The 21761-nt window shown below is 36.7% G+C and overlaps 1 protein-coding gene and 1 long non-coding RNA gene across 3 annotated transcripts in view; one reads left to right on the top strand and one right to left on the bottom strand.

The window, feature by feature from the left end:
• The window catches only part of NTN4 (netrin 4), a 104207-nt gene that overhangs the window by 47466 nt on the left and 34980 nt on the right, over positions 1-21761 (bottom strand). For both annotated transcript variants that reach the window (XM_032493596.1, XM_032493597.1), the window contains exon 3: positions 19070-19348. In XM_032493596.1, the coding sequence (XP_032349487.1) occupies positions 19070-19348 (279 nt within the window). The remainder of the gene's footprint in view (positions 1-19069; positions 19349-21761) is intronic.
• The window catches only part of LOC106729986, a 164418-nt gene that overhangs the window by 111684 nt on the left and 30973 nt on the right, over positions 1-21761 (top strand). The window lies entirely within an intron of this gene.

Here is a 21761-nt window from a genome sequence, read left to right as displayed (position 1 = left end):
TTTTTGGTGGCATAAGGCCTTCTAGTAGTCAGCAACCATAGCGTTGAGGAAATTTGCCATGGCAGAAGGTTGTAAGAATCTGGTCATTGGCAGTGTCAAGTATATGGGTTGGACAATCACTTAGCAAGATATTGTAGACTATCTGAACATCAGACAGAGATTGCCTTTGACAACTTTTAAGGTCCTTCTAGTCTTAAGGTTCTGTGATTTTTAAGGCCTGCTTTTCTGTATTTTGAATACTGACTGCTTGGTTGTAGGCAACTACCCATAATCCTTTCTGCATTACCAGATAAGACTTAAATGTCATCTGGCTGGGTCCTGTTGGTGATATGGTTCCCGCCAATGCAGGATGTTTCCAAATGATGTGAAAATCAAACAAGGGAGAGCTAGGAGAATATCTCTTCCTTCTTGCAGGCACTACCTGATGTGGCATAAGTGAAAAAATAAATAAATGTTAATATTCTTTGAAGATAGATTTGTATTTGTCAATAATGACTATGCATAAACTAAAATGAGTAGTATTATTTCTAATTTTTCTTCTGTTTTTCTCCTTTTGTACTGCATTTTCCCCATTACTTGTGATTAAAGTAATCATAGACTCTCATTCTAGCAACTGCCTTCAAAAGAAAGGTATATTTCATCATCTAGTGATGCTCACTCACCACAGACATTCATCATCATGGAATCACCAAAGTGAATAATCAATCTGGTTGGTTAAAGCTTTGGAGGACTCAAATTAACTGAATTCTTTTATGAATATCTGATAAAATTTGCCTCTCAACTGTTTTCCGAGAAAGAAACAACTATTGTTTATGTCCTACTAAAATTTATAGTGAAAGTAGGTGGAAAAGAAAGATTTTATAGTTAAGTTTTCAGAAATTCCTGAATTTCATAAATTGAGTAATTTCCTTGTGCTCTTGTGCCATTGTTATTTACATATACATGATTTTATTTTCATTGTTTACCATTCAACTTTGACTTCCAATAGAAAATGAATATTTTTTCCTACCATCATTGGAACTTTAAAAAATGTTTGTGAAAAGAGGATACAAACAGTGCTTATTCTATGAACCTAAGTAAAATGCCCACTTAGAGGCAGCTGCAGCAATTCACAGACTTCCATTTAGCTATGACAAATGATTTAGAAGGTGGAACAATGCTTTGCAGTAACTTAAGACAAAATGTAAAGGCAAAAAACTGATTAATTTCTAAAGAGATAGTATGTCTTTCAAAAGAAAACTTCTAAAAGAATGAACTTCTTAAGCATGAAAAGAGATAAATTCAAATAATGGGCTAGCCTGTTAGAACCTGCGCCTCTTAAGCAGGACAAAAACATGCACAACAATGCTATAGCACAAACCTTTGAATAGAAAGCATTGTGAGGAGAACATGTCTTTTCATTAACGAATAAAATATTCCTTTACCCCCACTAAAAGTTTGCATGGTTTAATTTAACAGAAGAAGTGAGGGTTCTATGGTGAATATGAAGCATAATTATTGAGTTTGGTAAAAGGGGACTTGAAACATACTGTCAGAATGGGGTAAAATAGGTTGAAGGCTGGATATTCCAAACCCTTGCTCAATTATATATATAGCAAGAATGTAAGCAATTGAAAAGCTCTACAATCTATTCTTTGGTCTGTACTTGAACACTAGAGAAAACAAGCCTTGTAAGAAAGCATGGGCAATAAAGATAGGTGTAGAGCAGAAACAATTATGATTAAAGAATGAAAATCAGCAATGAGAGACTTTTCTCTTCCCAGGCAGCCTGTTGTCTGAAATGCTTCCTATTGGGACTCATTTCTTTAGCTCCTGAATGGCATTTTTGGTTCAAGAGTTCCCTACAAAAATGCACTTAAGCTCAGAAGGGGTAAATCCTTAAATTATTAGCAACAAACATATCAGCAGGGATTATAACCATCTGTTCTCAATCCTAGAACTGTACTCAGAGTTGCCTAAAGGAGGAAGAGGCTTCTTGGTGGAGGGAAAGGGACTGTCTAAAGGGGAGGGGGAAGGAGCCAAAGACAAACTATGCCTATGTCACTATTTTGCCAAGAACCTTGCTCTGGCTGACAGACCTGAAAGAAAACCAAAACTAAAACCAAAAAACAAAGAAACAAAAAAACCCATGCATGGAGCCAATGCAGATTTCATAAGAAAACTGCATTTTAGTACATTGTTTGGTAATCATGTGTTTATATGCTTCTCTCAGCTAGACTGTAAGCTTTTACAGGCAAGAAACCGTGGCTTAAATTTCTCTGAATACCCAGTAACTGGCATATAATAGATTTTCAATCAGTATGTGTTAATTTTTTCACTTAGCCAATACATATTCAATGGAGCATTGAGAACTTTAGTTACTGAGTTTTAAAACTTCCCAAGAAGGCAGGGTGCTAATTATGCTTTTGAAGTGGGAATGGTGTACTTTTTTTTTTCAAATTGAGGTATACTCAGTTTACAATGTTGTGTCAATTTCTGTGAAGCACAATGCTTCAGTCATATATGAATATGCATATATTCATTTTCATATTCTTTTTCACCATAAGCTACTACAAGATATTGAATATAGTTCCCTGTGCTAAACAGTATAAACTTGTATATCTATTTTATATATATTAGTATCTACAAATCTTGAACTCCCAGTTTATCCCTTTCCACCCACTTCTCCCCTGGTAACCATAAATTTGTTTTCTATGTCTGTGAGTCTGTTTCCGTTTTGTAAAAAGTTCATTTGTCTTTTTGGATTTTACATATAAGTGGTATCAGATGATATTTGTCTTTCTCTTTCTGGCTTACTTCACTTAAAATGACAGTCTCTAGGGCCATCCATGTTGCTGCAAATGGCATTATTTTACCATTTTTTATGGCTGAGTAGTATTCCATTGTATAAATATACCCCTTCTTTATCCAGTCATCTGTTGATGGACATTTAGGTTGTTTCTATGTCTTGGCTATTGTAAATAATGCTGCTATGAACATTGGGGTGCTGGTGTCTTTCTGAATTAAGGTTTCCTCTGGATATATGCCCAGGAGTGGGATTGCTGGATCATATGGTAAGTCTATTTTTAGTCTTTTGAGGAATCTCCGTACTGTTTTCCACAATGGCTGCACCAAACTGCAGGGAATGGTGTGCTTTTAATTGTTTGTCACAGAGCAGGATTTTGGGTAGAGTAGGATTGGAGGACATTTAGCTTTGTCCAGAGTGCTTCTGGGCATAGCATATTGGTAAATAAGATGTTATGTATAGTGGTCATCTATAGTTCTGGGAGAGCTACTGTAAGCCCAAGGAGCATCGATTAGTCAGGGAGGGAAATGGGAATAATAAAGACGAAGAAGATGATGATGATGATAAATAATAATAATTCTAGTAGTTAATACTGGTTAACACTTACTATGTACCAGACACTGTTCTAGACATTGCATAAACATTAATTCATTGGATTTACACAAGAAACTCTATAAGGTAGGTATAATTATTACTGCCATTTCACAAATAAGAAAACTGAAGCCCAAAAGAGTTTAAGTAATTTACCCAAGGTCACAAAGCCAAGTGGTGGAGCTATTTGAATTCTAGCAGTCTGATTCCAGAGTCACCATCTTAACCCTTAAACTACACTATTAAATAAGACCCTGGGGAATAGGATTTTTGAGGGACCTACTTTGGGCAAATCTCTTCAGTGTGTTACTTAAATAAATTTGGTATGTTTCAAACCAGTTTGTTTTTCCTTTTTTTTTTTTAAGAGAGCTAATTTCATTTTATTTTATTCTTTAATTTTTCATTTTTTCTTAATTGAAGTATAAAGCCAGTTTGTTCTTGAAGAGCTCTTCAGGACAAAGGCTGGTTTAGACTCAAAGTGAGCCATTTCAAGGGTACTCTGTTTTTGAGTAGATTATTTGTCCAATTGCCTCTGGCAGAAACCTAGCAGTTTTGGAGATAGGTGGATATAGGAAGATTGGCCCCCATTTCCCACACCTGGCATGAATAAGTTCTATCTACAGGTAGATAATACTTTTAAATTCTGATTGGTTAGTTCAGTGTACAATCTATCTGTACACTGAAAATTCTGATGCCTCCTAGGGGCATTTCTGGGCCATTGCAAGTGTTAACAAGTCTTAACTTATCAAGAAACTCCCCTGAATAATTTTGCAAATGGAGATAGCAGGAATGTAATGGGAATGTAAATGGAAATAATAAAGACGAAGAAGAATGTAAATGAATTCTAATTAAGGAGTTGCTCTTTGCGGACAGCACCTCCCTTTTGCCTTTTGCTTTCCCTATTAGATATGATCTGGTAAGGATAGATAGTAATATCATATAGTGTGATGACTTACAGTTAGTTTTAATTTAGGCTATAAAGAATGGTAGGTGAGAGCACTGTGCACAACCTAATGATTCAGGTCAATTTTTAGATTCAAGTTGCTGGCTTATATTCATTTTCCCATGTACAAAATTTTCTCATGTACAAAGCTTTGACTTATATAACTAAATGGCAGTTTTTCTGTGTCATTTTACATGCTGTTTAGCATAAGAAATCAGTAGTTGAAGGAGTATTCAGAAGCATACATACACATACACAAAATTTCCAAATGTTATCAAATCTGTGTACTCCATATTGTGGGCATTAATTCCAAGAATGCTTAAAGATGTGTTTCAGCAGACTTTTATTTTATAGTATTACAGCTGGAACTAACAACTAAAATCAAGTTTTGTGTTTTTCCTTCCAATATACATCATGGCCCTTCTGTAAAATTAGATGATTGATTAAAATAAAAAACAAAACAAAGCAAAAACAAACTCTCCAAACCCACCCATCTGCAAAAGGAAGGCAGAAATTGATCCAGGGTAGAGAAAAGCATTTGGGGCCTTTCAAATAAATTTCAAAACACTCTTGAGTTAAAAAATATTGTTAATAAAATAACTTAATTTAAAAAGCCAAGTAAAAGGTTTTAAAATATTCCCGTGATTTTAAAATGTATTATTAGCTCAACAATGTTTTTTATAAGTGAGTATTTTAGTTTAAATTTTAGGTTCTTTGGTAAATTTTAGGTAAGATTCTCTCCTGTCCTTCAGAGTGATGATTTCCTAGAACAAAGAAAATCTCTTTCTGTGAGTCCAGGGATAGGGACTACTTTTATTTATAACAGTGGGTTTAAAAGGTTCAAATGTAGCATATTTTGAGAAACCACATTAACAGAATATCCTTTCTTTGCATATTTCCTTAATTAACAAATAATATTCTTTCTGATGAGTAAAACTGTGATAGACTTTGAAATGTACTACCCTCCCCCTGCCAAAAAAAGACTAAGTGTCAGGTTAGTATACTTTTCTGGGTTATCTCTGCCTTTTATTATCAGTGAACTATTTTACAACTCTGTAAGTTGTAGAAAATTAATAATAATGCAAATAATTCTTGCCCATAGAAATGCAAATCAGTTGTATATGGCAGTGCCTGTTTTGCATCTCTGTGAATATATTTCTTTATTTGTCTATGTATGTATGGTTCTTCAAATTTTTCTTGGAAGGAATGTCTTCTTACTGGTCCCTCATTAATTACTGAGTTTAGTAAAATTGTTGACACAAGTTTATTTTGTATCTGTTTACGAGTCATGACTTTACTCTTTAAAAATGTATCCTTTCTGCCATTTCTTATCCTCCATGTTACTGAAGTTCTTCTATCTAGACTACTTGAGGATATACTTCTAAAAGTGGAATTTCAACATGCTTTAAATTAAATGGGTTTTGAATGTCTTAAATCTTTACAAGATTAATTATACTAGCTTCCTTTTTTCAGTATCATCAGGCATGTTATCTTTCCTATGGGGACTGTAATAAATATTTTTGCTGTAAAGGCACAAATAGCATTAAACTAAAAATTGTGATGCCCAGGGGGCTTATGAAGATTACATTTAAATAAGATCATACTATACTAGCTTACGTAATTTTTTTTCTTATCAGTACTTCATTACATAGAACTGTTTTTAATTTGCTTTTTGTTTCCAGTGGATTTTAAGAATTATTTCTGACTACTGGGCTTTTAAAAATGATGTCTCTCCAACAGATATATTTATTTGGATATATCCTACAAGTGAATAGAGTTAGGTTACATGTGTAATCTGGTTTCAGATTTGCACATGTACAATGGCAATAAAGTAAGGTACTCTGACTTTACGACATTTATTTCAGTGTATCTAAGGCTTCCTTGCTTCATAATATCAAATTAGCTCCTTTTCTCCTCAATAACAGCTACAGTTTCTTCAAGATTTAGAGCAAGAGAATATGGAAAAATATTAAATTCTTGCTTCAGTTCTTGTTCATAGACAGACTTTGACTTTCCTTATAATACTGTACAAGAAACTAACTTAGTATACAGCTAAGGCATTTGAAATTTCTTCCAAGACAAACTGCTACCTGGTTGCTGTGTTGAGTTACTGGGACAGTTGCTACATAGCCACTGGACCCCCTCCATCTCTGCTCTTCGTTTGATTTCACTTAATCTTGTTTTCATAATTTCTCTTTGCATGTGTCTTTTTATATTTAAACTTTTCCAAGGTCACAACACAAATCAGTGGCAAAACAGGGAACAGAATTCCCAAGAGTCTGAAAATATTACAAGCTCTGTCTTAGAACAGTGATGTCATCAGGAAGATTTTTTTCCTTCCCACGAACATCTAAAATAACTTCTTATGATAAAATCTCTTGAGGGAGAAATGAATCATATCAATTTCAACTTTTTAGTACCTATTTAACTTGAATAATTTGAGGAAGAAATAGCCAAAGTGAATTAACAATAAATAACTTCTCAAAAAATATGTAACTTCTCATGTTAAAACTATTAACACAACAACCATCAGCCAAGAACCTGAGAAACTAAGTGAAGGTGAAAGCTAGGAGAACTCATTTTGTAAGCAACTTATCTGTCAAGCAGCATTTGATAAGAGAATGAAGGAAGGTCTAGTGGGGTTTTGTTCAACGTCTTTTAGGATTTAGATGGGTTTTTATAATTAGTTGGGACCAGGTAAATTCTATTAGAAATGCTCTGGGGGATTATTAAGTACTTTTCACCCCGTTGACATTCACTTGCTCAGTGTGTTCACATAGCTTCTGGTTATTTTAAAGGAAAATTCCTTGTCATGGACTATTTTGCATTCTCTTACAAAGTTTTTTTTTTCTTTTTTTTAATTCATTCTAGTTCACATTTCCCACTGTTTTCCTTTTTTCTTGACAGCTCTGTTTAACTGTCACTCAGTATTCTATACAGTGCAGAGGGTGTTACAAAAGTTGACTTGTTTAAGATAAATGAGCCCCTGATTGTAGTACAAGAAGCCAGTTGCTAGGGCATGTTTTCTTCCACAGTCTTTTGTTGTTGAATTAATTCATTCAGATGCTTCTTTTCACATTGGAAAATTGTTTCTGGGTAAATCTTATAAAACATAGTTTTCACTATTGAGTATGTTCACATGAAAGATCAAGGTGGAAATACTGATTTATTAAAAAACTTATGCTTGTTTGGCAACTTTTCAAAATGCAGAGTCATTACCAAATCCGTGATCACGTGTGTATGTCCAGAAACAGCTGCCACAGCTATTGAAAGGATTGGTTTGATTTTCTTCAATACACATCCATCCAAAGCTATTGCTTTTTAAAACAGTCAGTTTAATGAATGGGATTTGAAAAAGAATATATTCGTTTTGTAAAATTCCTTTATAACCAGCCATGGGTTGGTTTGTTTGTTTTTTAGCTACTGATCTTTTTCTTATTGAGATTGTATTCATATAGCATAAAATTCATCATTTTAACAATTTTAAAGCATACAATTCAGTGCTTTTTTAGTATATTCAAAAAATTATGCAGTCATTGCCATCATCTAATTCCAGAGAGTTTCCATTTGCCCATTAAGCAATCACTCCCCATTCCTCCTTGAGCTTCAACTCCTGGCAACCACTAACCTGCTTTATCTTCATAGATTTGCCTTTTCTGGACATTTCATATAAAAGGAATAATACAATATGTGGCCTTTTGTGTCTGGTTTCTCTCACTTAGCATAATGTTTTCAAGGTTCATTAATGTAGCAAGTGACAGTTCTGCATTCCTTTTTATGATTAGATAATACACCATTGTATGGATTTCCCACATTTTGTTTACTCATTCATCAGTTGATGGACACTGGGTTGTTTCCACTTTTTGGCTACTATAAGTAATGCTGCTATAAACATTCATGTACAATGTTTTGTGTAGATAAATGTTTTCAGTTCGCTTGGGGAGATACTGAGGAGTAGAATTGCTGGGTCATATGATAACTGTATGTTAAACTTTTTGAGGAACTGCCAGACAACAGCAATACCGTTTTACATTCCCACCAGCAATGTATGAGGGTTCTAATTTCTCCACCTCCTTGTCAACACTTGTTATTATCTGTCTTTTTGGTTATAGTCATCCTAGTGGATGTGAAGCAGTATCTCACTGTGGCTTTGGTTTGCATTTCTCTAATGACTGAGGATGGCAAACATCTTTTCATGTGCTTATTGGCCATTTGCATATCTTCTTTGGAAAAATATTTATTTAAGCCTTTGCCTATTTTTAAACTGTGTTCTTTTCTTAGCATTATTTGGATAAATGTGACATTAAGAGAATAAATTTTGGAATTACATACATGGGGTTTCCAATCCCTGGTCTCAATAATCTTGGGTAAGTAAGTTCCTTAATAACAAGACATAGTTTCCTACCTATAAAGACAATAGTACTGGCTCCATGTATTTGAGGAGTAAAAGAGAAAATGTATCTAATGTGTGATACAATCAATCAAGAACAATAATTATTGTTGAGTTTTTAACATTATTATTTGAAATGAATCTTTTATTCTTTAAATGCCATCGATCAATTCATTCATATACTGACCCAGGATTTTTTGAACCCATTATACATTAGATATTGTGACTATTCCAGCATTTGCCATTAAAGAACCAGATAGTTTAGTAGATAGGGAAAGCTGAATATGTAAGCAAATAATTACAATACAGTGAGGTAAATATTTTAATCATGAGACGTACAGGGGACTCTTGGAGTTCTGAGGAATGGTTGGGGGTTTATGTCAAGCCCACTAATCACTTGTTTGATGAAATAGGCTGTAATTCTTTGCTTTGCATTTTAGTAAAGTTAGGTGGCAAAGTGTAATCCCACATAGTTAAATTCCCTTTTTATTACCTATGAGAATTGAATTAAATAACAAATGAGAATTAGAAGATAAATGTGCTACAACTATGATCTTTAGCCTCTATTCAGCATATGGAAACACTAGGATCCCATGTTCCCTTTCATTATAAGGGCTACCAGGGCCTTATCTGGAAAACAATGAAACCACTGCCCTTCAGTAATTCTGAGAGTTGACTGAGCCAGCTAAATATGCCTGGTACTGGTGCCCTTAGAGATGCATAAATAAAAGGCAAAGGACACTTAACCAGTGTTTAATTTGACAAATTTCATAATTGTTTGTATTATATATAAAATATTTAATGGTGGAAAAAAGTAATTATTTTTCCATTTCCATATACAACATATTGTGGTTTATTATGAGTTAACAAATAATATAGCCCTTCTATATTCTGCACATGTACTATTTTATTCCATTAAATATTTACATTGCTAAGATATCATATGACTATAGTTCCAATTATAGTATTAAGGTTTTGAGTGCCAAGACTGAGATCTTGTTTTCTTCACTATTTGAAACGGCTGTGAATTTTCTCTGTCTTGTGGAATAATTATGATATATAGATGTGTGTGCGTGCGTGCGTGTGTGTGTGTGTGTGTGTGTGTGTATTTTAACCTTATGAGTCTGGTCTAGGAACTAAAATTCTCCTCATAAGAGGGAATAGGACTTAAATTACAGCTTATCTTCTACTGAATGCAATTGTTTTAAGACAAATTGAAGTATATTTCCAGCTCTTTCAAAATTGGCAGGACACAAATGAAATACCATTGAGATATGAGACTTGAGGTTGTGAACCAGAAGTCAGATATCTGTAACCTCAGCTTTTCTCTTTCCATGTAGCTTCTCCCTCCACTCACTCCATTTTATTAGCAGTTAAACTGGGAGACTAGGCTTTCCAGACCCACAGGTCTGACTCCAGATTCCCAGCTATCCATAGGATGGATCCCCAAAATCTACTAAACTGAAAAGGAAATATTCACAAGAAAATTTGCAAAGTGAGATATGCCTTGAATATCTGAGGAGTATTTTATAATAAGAAAAATGTCAAATTTAAGTTGTTGCTTCCCAGTTTATAGAACTAGCAGCTTAAACATGTTAAAGAGACTCCTTTTTGTACATTTAGAGTACAAAATTTCTTCCCAATTTTGAGCTAAATTATACATGTGATTCACTTTCTGCAAAGCATATTCATGAAAAGTTGAATGTACAAATATTATACTAGTTGGAGAATCAACCTTACTTAACTACTGGTTTATATTTTACTTTCAGAGATGTCAACTCTCATACCAACATTTTAGCTTTTTCAGGTATTTTTTAGGGTTTTTGGATTTTTTGGTTTTTTTCTTTTCAGGTGTTTTTATCCTTTAATCTCTTTGTGAAGTAGTCAAAGGCCTCTAAACAAATACTTAAATGTTCTGGAGGAACCCTTGAAAGGAACCCCACAGGAAATTCTTTTCCTGGGTGCAAAAATTAGCTTTTAATGCCTCTAGTTCTGAAGTCTTCTGTTTTACTAATTGTCAAATAGAAAGAGTAATCTCAGGCAACTTTTGCCATTAAAAGAGAGTGTGTCTTACTGTCTAGAGAGAAAATAAGGTTAGATTCATTGGAAGTCTTATAGTCAAAACACGAACATTTCCCAGCCATGAACATATTTTACTGGCTTGCCCTTCAACTAGGAAACACAAGGCAGTAAATGAAGTATGAAAAACATTCTGTACAGCTTCTGTGGTATCTGTAGTTACTCATTGTTAAAGGACTACTGGCAAAGCTATACCTTACTAACATAGGGACATTAAAATAAGGTTAGACCTTGAAATGAATTGAGAATAGTCTCACACTAACTGTATCATTGGCAGTTTATATTTTGTTAGTATTAGGAATGCAACATTGTGCCCCCTTCAGTGATAGGATTACCCATTCCTCCAGATCCAATGTGACAAATGAAATGATTGGGACTGCTGCTGCCTTTCATTAGCAGTGAAAATGATTTTGGGCTAGAGTTGGAAGTAAAGAATGGTACATCCAGAAATAAGTCTGCCTAATAAAACCAAAAATACTTATCAAAGATGATTTATACCCCCCAAAAATAGTCACTTCTAAATTATTTTCTTTGTAGATTTTCCAAACTTATTGCTTTTACTCTTTCTTTCTTCCCTTTGGGCGATTTCACTAATTATTGAATAGAAGAGAAGAGAAAATCAATGATAATTTCAGGTTCCACATTAAAATGTAGATGACTTGGATAGATAACCTAATCCTATAAAAACAGTCTTTATAATGAGAGTATTTTTCTTGGTAGCAAAATGGGGTTGGAGGTGAGGTACAGTATTAAGAACTCTGAATGTAATTGCTATCACCGTGACATCAAGCAAGTAAATTAATCTCTCTGTACTTCAATTTCCCTTTTCTGCAGAATAGAAATAAAAATACTTATCTTCCAGGGTTGTAGTAAGGATCAAGTAATAATGCATGGGAAAGGGCTTTACACAGTATACAATGGTGAACCTTTGGTGGGGGGAATAGTCTTTGCTCTCTCACTTCCCTCTTTGCTCAGTTTAGATTCCATGGTCCATGATGATAATTAATTGCTTAAGCCCACCCTCACCTCCCCTGACCCTCCTGTCCTTTCTCCTTTCTTTTTGACTCTGTTCTTGGCATAATATCAACCCTGTATAGAGTAAGTTTTCAACAGCACAACAACAACAAAAAGAGAATGGGCTTCGGTGTCTGACAGTGAATTTAACCTGTGCTCTACCCTTTATTAACTTTTGAGAAGTCAGTTAGCATTCCCAAGCCTCAGTTCCTGGTCTAAGAAAGAAAGTGATGATGCGACATCATCCAATTGTTGAGAAAATTGAATTCAATAACATTTGTAGCATGACGCACAAGACCTTTTCCACCATAAGCATCTAATAAGTGGAACTATTATTAGTAGTATTTATAATCCACAATAATTATTTTTTTCTATGCTGAGAAGACCTGACATTAATTTGCAGGTGTTCTTTTCCAAACATACATCTATGTTTGCTATATACAAATATTTTAAAATTCTGACTTAATAGTCTCATTTATTGTTTTTAACTTTAAAACCTTTGTTTTGAACCCCCTGTTCTTTTCCTTAATACCTTGAAGAGCCAAGAACTTTCTAATTATTACATTTGGCTTATTCACAGTACAATAAAGAATTTTTAAAAAGAAGATGAAAACTATGGTCTTAAACCTGTCCTGAATTTATAAAACATGGCGTATAAAATGTGCAAATATAAATACGTCGATAAAGGTATTCAAATTCAGCTGAGAAAAACTTTTGTAATGAAACTATATGAGTAATTCTAAAACCTGCCTTACACAACTAGGTAGCTAAGGAACATTTTCCTCAAACCTCACTAAATGGTTCCACAGGTTTCTATGTTTACTTTTAGATTTAGAACACATCAGTCAAAACATTGACACTCTTTTATGTTGAGTTTCTGATTACAAAAGAAAAATCCACCTTAACCTTAGTGTGCCTCAAGGCCTTTAAACAATTCTCCATACTATTCTAAGGCCTTTGTGTTATCCAATGGATTATATTTTAGTAAAACAATGGAACGTTCCATGTTCCTTATTACCATTCATCATCCAATGGCTGTAAAAATCACCATCTGCTGGGAGAAAGAGAACTAAATCAGTCCTCCCCAGCTGCAAAGAGATAAAGCTCAAGATCTCGTCACATAATTTCTGGGCTCCCAGAAGACTGGAGTCAAAGTACAGTTTTCCTTGACACAAAGCCTCTAGCCTTGTAAACATGTCAAACAGCACATACACCCTGATGTATTCTTGTTATTGGGGAAGAAGCATATGTGGGGAAAGTAGTAGTAAAGGCTGAGATAATACAATATAACATCAGCAATGTAAATAGTGGCTACCATATGCCAGGCACTGGCTGTCATATTTTTAATCCTCACAATAACCATTTAATGTTCATATTATTCTCATTTTCTTAGAAAACTGAGGTTCATTGAGACTGAGTAAATGCTGTGGTGAGTCAAATCCAGATCTATTTGACTCCAAGGCTAGGGTGTTAATCACTGTGCTGTTCTGCCTTCCAGTGACATGAACAAATAAGGAAAAACTGAACTGGTGAAGGATTTATCCATTTATGGAATAGATCTGGGAGGAGGGGGAAACATGGAAAAGGTGGTACTACTTTAAAAGACACAGGACGAGTGTTTAAAGGTAATGAGGCTGTGGACTTGTACCCTACTTCATGCCTTTTCCTACTCCCCTCTCCCAAAGGAAAAAAAAAGGCCCTAAAAATCTTACATAGCTTAAGAAACAGACTATCGTTTCCATTAACTTCCCTAGTTCTCTATCAAACATTTGAGCCCATAAAACCAGATTTCATTAATTAATTTCTCACCCTCACAGCATTAGCTGCAGGTGATACGGCACAGGCTGTAAAGCAATAGCTCGCAAACCTCAGCAAGCACTGGAATCGCCTGAGGGCTTGTTAAACACAGATTCCCGGGCCCCAGCTCTAAAGTTTCTGATTCAGTAGGTCTGGGGTAGGGCCTGAGAATCTGCTGTTGTAGTAAGTTCCCAGGTAACCCTGATGCTGCTGGTTCAGAGACCACACTTTGAGAATGACTGCTATAAAGAAAAACTATGCCAGAGAGAGTCAGATTTATACGCACATACCTATGACAAGCTGACAAATAAAAGAATAGTTTCTTAAGAGGCTACCTTCCGTTCTGCAGGCACAGCTTTATGAATCTAGTTATCTATAGCTGCATGTGTATAATGAATGGTGTTCACAGGTAAACAAACATGAGAAGAAAATTGATCTTATGGCCATTATCTTGATGGGGTAAAAGATTATGCTTTTAATGTGCAATTTGCTCAGCTAAGCTATCCTAAGGATGAGAATATCCCATTCAGAAGAGGCATCTGTATCCAAATTTAATACCAACTCTTTATAATCAAGAAAAAATGTACATAAAAATAAAATGCACCAGAGTAGGGATGGGAAAAGTCTAAAACCAGAACCATACACATTTCCAGTTGTAAGCCTCTGCTCATCCAATTGCTTACGGCTTTTTTTTTTTTTTTTTTTTTTTTAAGAGAACAGAGATAGCAAGAAGTCTCATTAAGCTGGATCTGTGGAAGCCAGCATGGCCGTGGCCACTTATCTGTTTCTTACCCGTTACCTGGCACAAGCTCCATGTTTGACTTGGTCTTGCCTAGTTTTGGTATATGCTGTAGTTACAGCACTAGGGGCTACCACCACTGCTGCAGAAGCTGAAATCAATATGAAATCTGGGGAGCAGGATGTCACAAGACAAGTATTATTTTAACAAGAAATTCAAAAGGAGCCTGAGCTTAATATGGAAATGAGGTTTCCATCCCACAGGAGCTTTTGGATGGAGACTTCTTATTCTAACATCCTTTTGAAATGGAAAAACACTTACTATATAATCCCCTTTACTTGGTTATCCAGATCCTCTTTTTAGGTTGATAGTTTTCTTTCTTTCTTTTTTTTTTCTGGAGGGGGGCTAGTGTGTCTACAGTAACTTTATTGAAACACAGAAACCAGGCTACAATAAGTTTACATGATTAGAGCAGATGGAGGTTACCTTCACCTTACCTGAGTGAAGTCTGAGCCCAGCTGGCAGCACCAAAACCAAAGCCCAGAGCACTCTCTTTCCTGGTACTGCCCTGCATTGCCTGACTCGTGATATGAAATGAGTGACTGCACAACCATGCTGAAAGAAATGAGGTTCCACTGGGCAGAGGCAACATTTCAACAGGAGACAATCAATTGTTGAAGAGGATGCTAAAATAAAGTACAGTTACCTACTTTCCACTATTCCTTGCCAAGAGTGGTGACGGTATAGGGTGAGCAGTAAATGATGTTCTTCATTCTTCAAGTAACTAAATCCTAATAGGATGGGGTAGATAGTCAATCCAGCAGTATAACAGGATGAAAATCTAAGTTAGTTATAGATCTTTCTAAGGAAAAGAACCACAGTGATAAAGGAAAAGAGAGGAACCTTAAAATGTCTTCAAGTATTAAAAAGGAGAGCCTCCTTTCTTTCTTCTTATATAAGGCAGGAAACAGCATCTTTTATTTCCCTTGCTGCACTGGCAGCAGACTCGCTGGTTTTCATAGAACGTGATTTCTGTAATTTAGTCTGTTGATAAGGCTGGTCAATCATGGGAGGAAGAACAGGCTGACCATTAATATTAGAAATTAGGTCTTCTCACGAAGCCTCTAATATGGGCTACTTCACATGCTGGTTCCACAGAGGAACCCCCAACACCATAAGGTGTGTCAGTTAAAGCTTCTGCAATATTACAATAGAGTGATTGGCAGATTTGGGGGGGGGGAGCCTGATTTTCTTGCACATGTAAACTCTTTCAGAAAATCTGGAAATATAAGGATGGGGAAGAGTTTAGAGCCACAGAGTTCCAGACACCAGCCACGGATCATCGGCCTCTGTCCCATTTCACTCCATGTTCTTTTCTGAGAAACACATTGCCAAGGGTTAAGCACTGTGGTTGAAAGAAATGACTCACTTACCACCTTTCACCCTCCCTCATCCTCCATGTGACTCTCACAACTGCGGAGCTGAAGTCAGGACGATTGTCTCTGTTCACTCTCATCAGGGAACTCGCTTGGTGACACCTGGTGGATGTCATGAACAAGGTAGCCCAGTTGACCAAGATGTCACTGAGATATGGCTGACCTTTGTCATGTAGATGGAGAACTCTTTGGTCAGCCACTACACCTGTTCAGGCTTTTGCCCTGTGAAACAAAACATGCCAGTTTTGTCATGGAGAAGCCCTTCTTCTTGAGGTTGGAGACCAGCTGAATCCTTACGCTAATGATACAAGTCAGCCATGCCTTTCACTTCTTGCAACCATTGTTTTTGCAAATCTGGGCTGGTCAGAATGGTCGAGGCAATCAGGGTTCCACTGAGAATACATGAGATCTTCAAATGTGACTACACCCTTTTGGCTCCATCAGCATCTTTGCAGGACCACAGTGAAGGCTTCCACATGCTTACCATGTAAGCCCATATTCTTGCCATAGGATTGCCAGAGGCAAACAGTGCTCTCTTTAATGAAGTGGCACAGAGTCCAGACATCATTGTTTTCATCACCATTGGTAAAGACTTGGTAGGCTGGAAGAAGACTGTATAGAATAACTGTATTTTAATAGTTGTATTTTAAGACTTTTGCCATCAGCAGACTAGGTCAGAGAGGTGCACTGGGGTAGCTCTGCCTTGCTGCTGGTACTGATAATTTCTTGCTTCAGTTCATCTACAATCATCTTGCCTTCCAAGTCCCAGATCTTGATATTGGGGCCTGTGGTGATACAGAGCCAGCAGTGGTTGGGCTGGAACACAGGGCATTGATGTCCCCATCATCTAGCATACAAAAGTGCTTACTTTTGTTGAGGTGCCACAGCATGGCCTCACCATCCTTGCCTCTAGAAACACAGAGGGATCCATCTGGAGAGACAGTCACAGTGTTCAGGTAGCCCAGGTAGATAATATGGTTGGTCTTCAGCTTGTTGTTTGCCAGGTTCTGTACCTTCACCAGCTTGTCCTGGGCACAGGAGACGAAGACAGGATCGCTGCTACTGGGTGAGAAGTGGACGCAAGACACCCACTCCCAGTGCCTCTCACCCTGGACAGTATATTTACATACATCCAGAATATATAATAGAAACTCCTAGAATTTTCTCTTCAGCCTTAGAAAGTGTTGCTAACTCTTTGAAAGTTTACATTCAGAATATTTACTTAAAAAAAAAAAACCCTGTTGCTTTTTAAATGCATACTCACAAATGTTTTATAAAGGCTTTTGAGAACTCTGGTAACTTGGTTATCAGAGCTGTTCAGGTTGCCTCATAGGTCATTCACACCATAAATATTGCCTATAATGGGCCATGTTATTGGAGCCTCTCGGCTTGTGTCTGTCCTTTTGCTCAGGAATCTATCATGAAATGATCCTATAAGGCTTGATTTGTAAGAGAGAGTTGAGGAAACAGAAGGCCAGCTTCTTGGTCCATTTGGGCTGCTAGAACAAAGTACCATAGACCAGGTGGATTATAAACAACAGAAATTTATTTCTCACAGTTTTGGAGGCTGGAAGTCTGAGATCAGGGTGTGAACATGGTCAGTTTCTGGTGAGAGCATTCTTCCAGGTTGTAAACTGCAGACTTCTCACTGTGTCCTCATATGGCAGAAAGAGTGCTAGCTAGCTTTCTGACCTCTTAAAAGCACTAATCCCAATCATGAGGGCTCTACTCTCATGACCTAATTATTTCCCAAAGGCTCCATCTCCACATAACATCACAATGGAATTAGGGTTTCAACCTATGAATTTGGGCAGGGTGGGAGTGAGGGGAACACAAACATTCAGTCCATTGCAGCCTGCAGGCTCTCCTTTCACTAATTCACTTAAATAGAATGGCAGAAATGTGTTAGTAACTTCCCTCATACAAACTTTCTTGTTTACAGTCTAGTTGGTTGACATGTTTCTAGAATGTCTGGATTATTTTCTATTTGAATAATACCTGAACCCAATTAACTTAGAAATAACAAATTATTCCAATCTTTATTTGAAACAATATTGGTTCAAAAATCCATTAATGAGTAGAAACTAATAGGTGTTTGTTGAATGAATACTGTGCTTTCTTCAACTTGGGAACCCAAGCTTCACTTCTAGAAGCAATAGCATTGTTTCTATTTTTGTTACTTCCTGGCTGCTGTCCTAGTCACTTTAGCTACCCCAACACTGCCCTGCACCACAGCAACCCAGCCCAGCTAACACAGACTGTCCTGCTGGCTACTGGTTCATGGTCCATCATGGCCCTATCCTCTATCAGGACTGGGAGAAAGAAGACAAATGAGGAAGGAAGGAAGTCTACTCTTCAGGTAATGAAGTAAGAATATTCTGAGGCCTTTTAAATTATATTTATGTATTTTTGGTTTGGTTTGATCAGAAATATCAGAGCAAAATATAAAATTAAGGAATTGGCATGCTCTCCTTCTTGCCTAATCCCTATCCATAGATCTGGATGCTTCCCAACAAGGTACTTTCTGTCTGAGCCACTTGGTATCTTTTTTGGAAGAAGGTGAGGTGAGGACAAACAATGACAGCAATTTTCATCATCTCCCTAATCCTATGTTGCTATCACCCAAGGAAACACATACTGAACACCTACTTCTAGTTCAGGTAATGCACTAGGTCCTGAGGATACAAAGATCACATAGTCCCCGTCCTGAAGGTATTTGTGATCTCCTGGGAGATGCAAACAAGTAAAAGTTCAGAGGAAAGCACAGTGAGAAGTGTGAACCTAGAGGAAAGAGAGTTTAACTCTGCCCTAGGGTGGGAGGCCACTCGTCACAGAGAATTATTATTCTTTCTATTGGCTGGCCAGCAAAAGATACCAGGCATTAAGTTGAGATTCTTACTTTTTCTATTTTAAAATCTGCTCAACAATGGTACCCATTTACTGTCAAAGCTGGTTTCTGTGTGATAATGCCACTAATATGATTATGCCAACCTCTCCTACTGCTCACCTTACACTTTATATCTGAAGGTCATGGTACTAAAAATTGGCAAGGATGTTTTCCAAGGAATCTGGTTATCATGCTTGACTATTTATAATTCTAAAATTGAAGATTAAAAAACAAGTCAATAGGTACTTTATAGGATGAGCATGGAGACAGAGGAGTGAATCAGCAGAGGAAGAAACAAGAAGCACTATGTAAGGACAGACCCACTCTAAGGGAACTTAGACTACCAATGTCCAAAGCTGAAGGTAACTTATGGTTTGCTTTTCGTAAGTGAGGACTTGTTTTACATACCACGTGGTACGTTCCAGGGGGCTTGACAGGTCTGAAGCCATCAACAGGTACACACTGATCAGCGTGGCCATTACAGAAGCAGCTGCCCTTGACAATGAAATCATAGATTGCATAGTGCGTAAAATGTTGAGGCTTTGTGTTCAGGTCGTTTCTCTGACAGGGACAAGACTGTCGTTTAAGCAGCTGCACACGGAGATTGGTGATCTTCAGCTGCTCCTGTACTTTGGCACTGTAAGGGTTCTCCACATCATATGGTGGTGACAAAGCTCTGAAAATAACCTGTAAAGAAAAAGAAAATACTATGCATATATAGGACCATGTGCAAACTCTGAACTCTTTGCCCTGTATAGTCCTGGTTTGACTTATACCTTTTGTCATCTACAAGTGATAAGATAACAAGAGGCTTTTAGACTTTGATCACACCTGGGGAAGAGATGCCTGTTATCCCAAGGAACAGATTTTATGTTGCCTGTTTGGATGTAGAAAAATATAAATTGAGTAACCAGCAGAGACCTGACTCTTGGGATGAAGGCAACCATGAAGAGATCTTGGGGGAAGAACATTCTAGGCAGAAAGAATAGCAAATTTAAAGGCCTTGAAGTGGAATCAAGCTTGGCTTAGTCAAGGAAGAACAAGGCCAGTGTGAGTGGAGTCCAGGAGACAAGGGGTCAGTGTTTGGAGAGGAGGACAGAGCCAGGGTATGACGGACCATGAATAGAAAGCCCTTTAAAGGCCAAGATAGCGTTATTCTACTTGTAGTGAGAAGCCACTGGGAGGTAACAGGCAGAGAAATGATATGATCTGATACACAGTTTTTAAAAAGGTAAGTCTCTCTCACTTCTGTAAAGATAATGGGGTTATAAAGAGTAAAGAATAGAAGCAGGAAGACCAGTTAGGAAGCAACTGCAAAATCAAGATCTAGGCACTTATATTTCTAAATAAATGTGACCCTTTCAAAGACTCATTAGTTATTAATTGGGACCACTTTTGTTACGAAAATTTTTGGTTCTCCTTTTCTGTATCTGCCTTGCAAGCTTGTGGCATATACTGGGGATATCTTTACTAGTAGTAACTATACAATCCTATGAGGATGGATTCAACTTCTGAAATAGTCAAAAGTCACAAGTCCAAATGCAGTGAGTGAAGTGCCTTAACTAAGTAACTCAAGTTAGTTGATAGCACTTTTGGTTAAATGCAAGGTATAATAAAGTAATGAGACTTTTTATTGTGCAGGTTATAGACAGACTCTATAGGCAATTTAAGGCTTTAGTTCTGAGGAGGAAACCAGAGGCAGGAATGCTCAGAAGGGACAGACTTGGGGGGTAGGATATAGCTCAAGTGATAGAGTGCATGCCTAGCATGCACAAGGTCCTGGGTTCAATCCCCAGTACCTCCTCTAAAAATAAATAAATAAATGAACCTAATTACCCCCACCCCCCAAAAAAAGAAGGGACAGATTTTGGGCACATGTTTACACATTATATGGGACTAATAAAAAGGCCCCTCGGTTGGGGTGGTGCAAAATTCTCTAGTAGATCTGTTACTATGGAAGAGTAGAGATTGGTGGAAAAGGAAATCTCCAATGACTATAAATATATTATAACATTAAACAGTATTGTAAGGAGGCCAACACTAAGTTATACCTCATTACGCAGTTTAAAAAAAAGACAAAAGCTCAATCTCATTGATTTATGCAATAAGAAACACAAAGCCCCTCTGAAAAGTTCTTAAGCATCTATTGGCTTTTTAAAAAATATGTTAAAAACCTATTTACAAAAAACCAGAAATATTTTGGTAACCGCATACCATCATCCCTTGGCATCCAGGGAACTGGTTCCAGAACCCTCATGAATACCAAAATTCGTGAATGCTCAAGTCCCTCAGTTGGCCCTCTGTATATGTTAATATGGAACCCACAGACATGGAGGGCCGATTGTAGTATGAAAGTGAAGTAATTATTACAAAATAGCCTATGTATAAACTGCCGTTTAGAGAGAATGTATCTAAAAGTAACTTTCCAGAAAAAAATTCTTTAAGGAATACTTTGGATAGAAAAATTTCATTTTACAAATAGATTTTGCATCAAAAGTGTGAAAAGACAGGAATCTACTGTGTCAGATCAAATCTTCAGGTCTACTCGTATAGAACTGTCCTCAATGAAATATAACTTTGGGGGAGAGTGATAGTTCGACAGACTCTAGGCCTCCTAAAGCCAATTCTCCGTCTAGCAGCCAGAGTGATTCTCTATAAACAGAAGTTGGCTTATGTCACTCCCTTGCTTAAATTCACCCCCACCCAAAGACCTCCCATTTCTCTCAGAATAAAATACAGAGTTCTTATAATGGCCCTGCTTTGGTTTTTTTCTTAGTGCTTATTACCACCTGCACATTATAGTTGTAGTTGTTTAATGTTTTATGTCTTCCCAGCCTTGAGGGGAGTCACTGATATATCCCAGGACAGTGCCTGGCACAGAATAGGTATTCAATAAATTTTTGGTAAATGAATTGATTAATTATAACATTGTTCTTGGCATTCAAATAATAAGTAAGAATTTCAAATAACTTCCTTTTACAGGATCCTAAGTAGATTAACATAATGAATTTATATCATAGCACCAAAAGGGGACAGGTAAGAACTTGTATTAAAGCAATAGTTTTAAAGACTGAATTATTAACCGGTATCTTCCTATCTA

Source organism: Camelus ferus, chromosome 12, assembly GCF_009834535.1.
Source record: "Camelus ferus isolate YT-003-E chromosome 12, BCGSAC_Cfer_1.0, whole genome shotgun sequence".
NCBI classification, from domain to species: domain Eukaryota; kingdom Metazoa; phylum Chordata; class Mammalia; order Artiodactyla; family Camelidae; genus Camelus; species Camelus ferus.
Note: the sequence above shows the minus strand (reverse complement) of the source record. Positions and strands in the feature narration are given on the sequence as shown.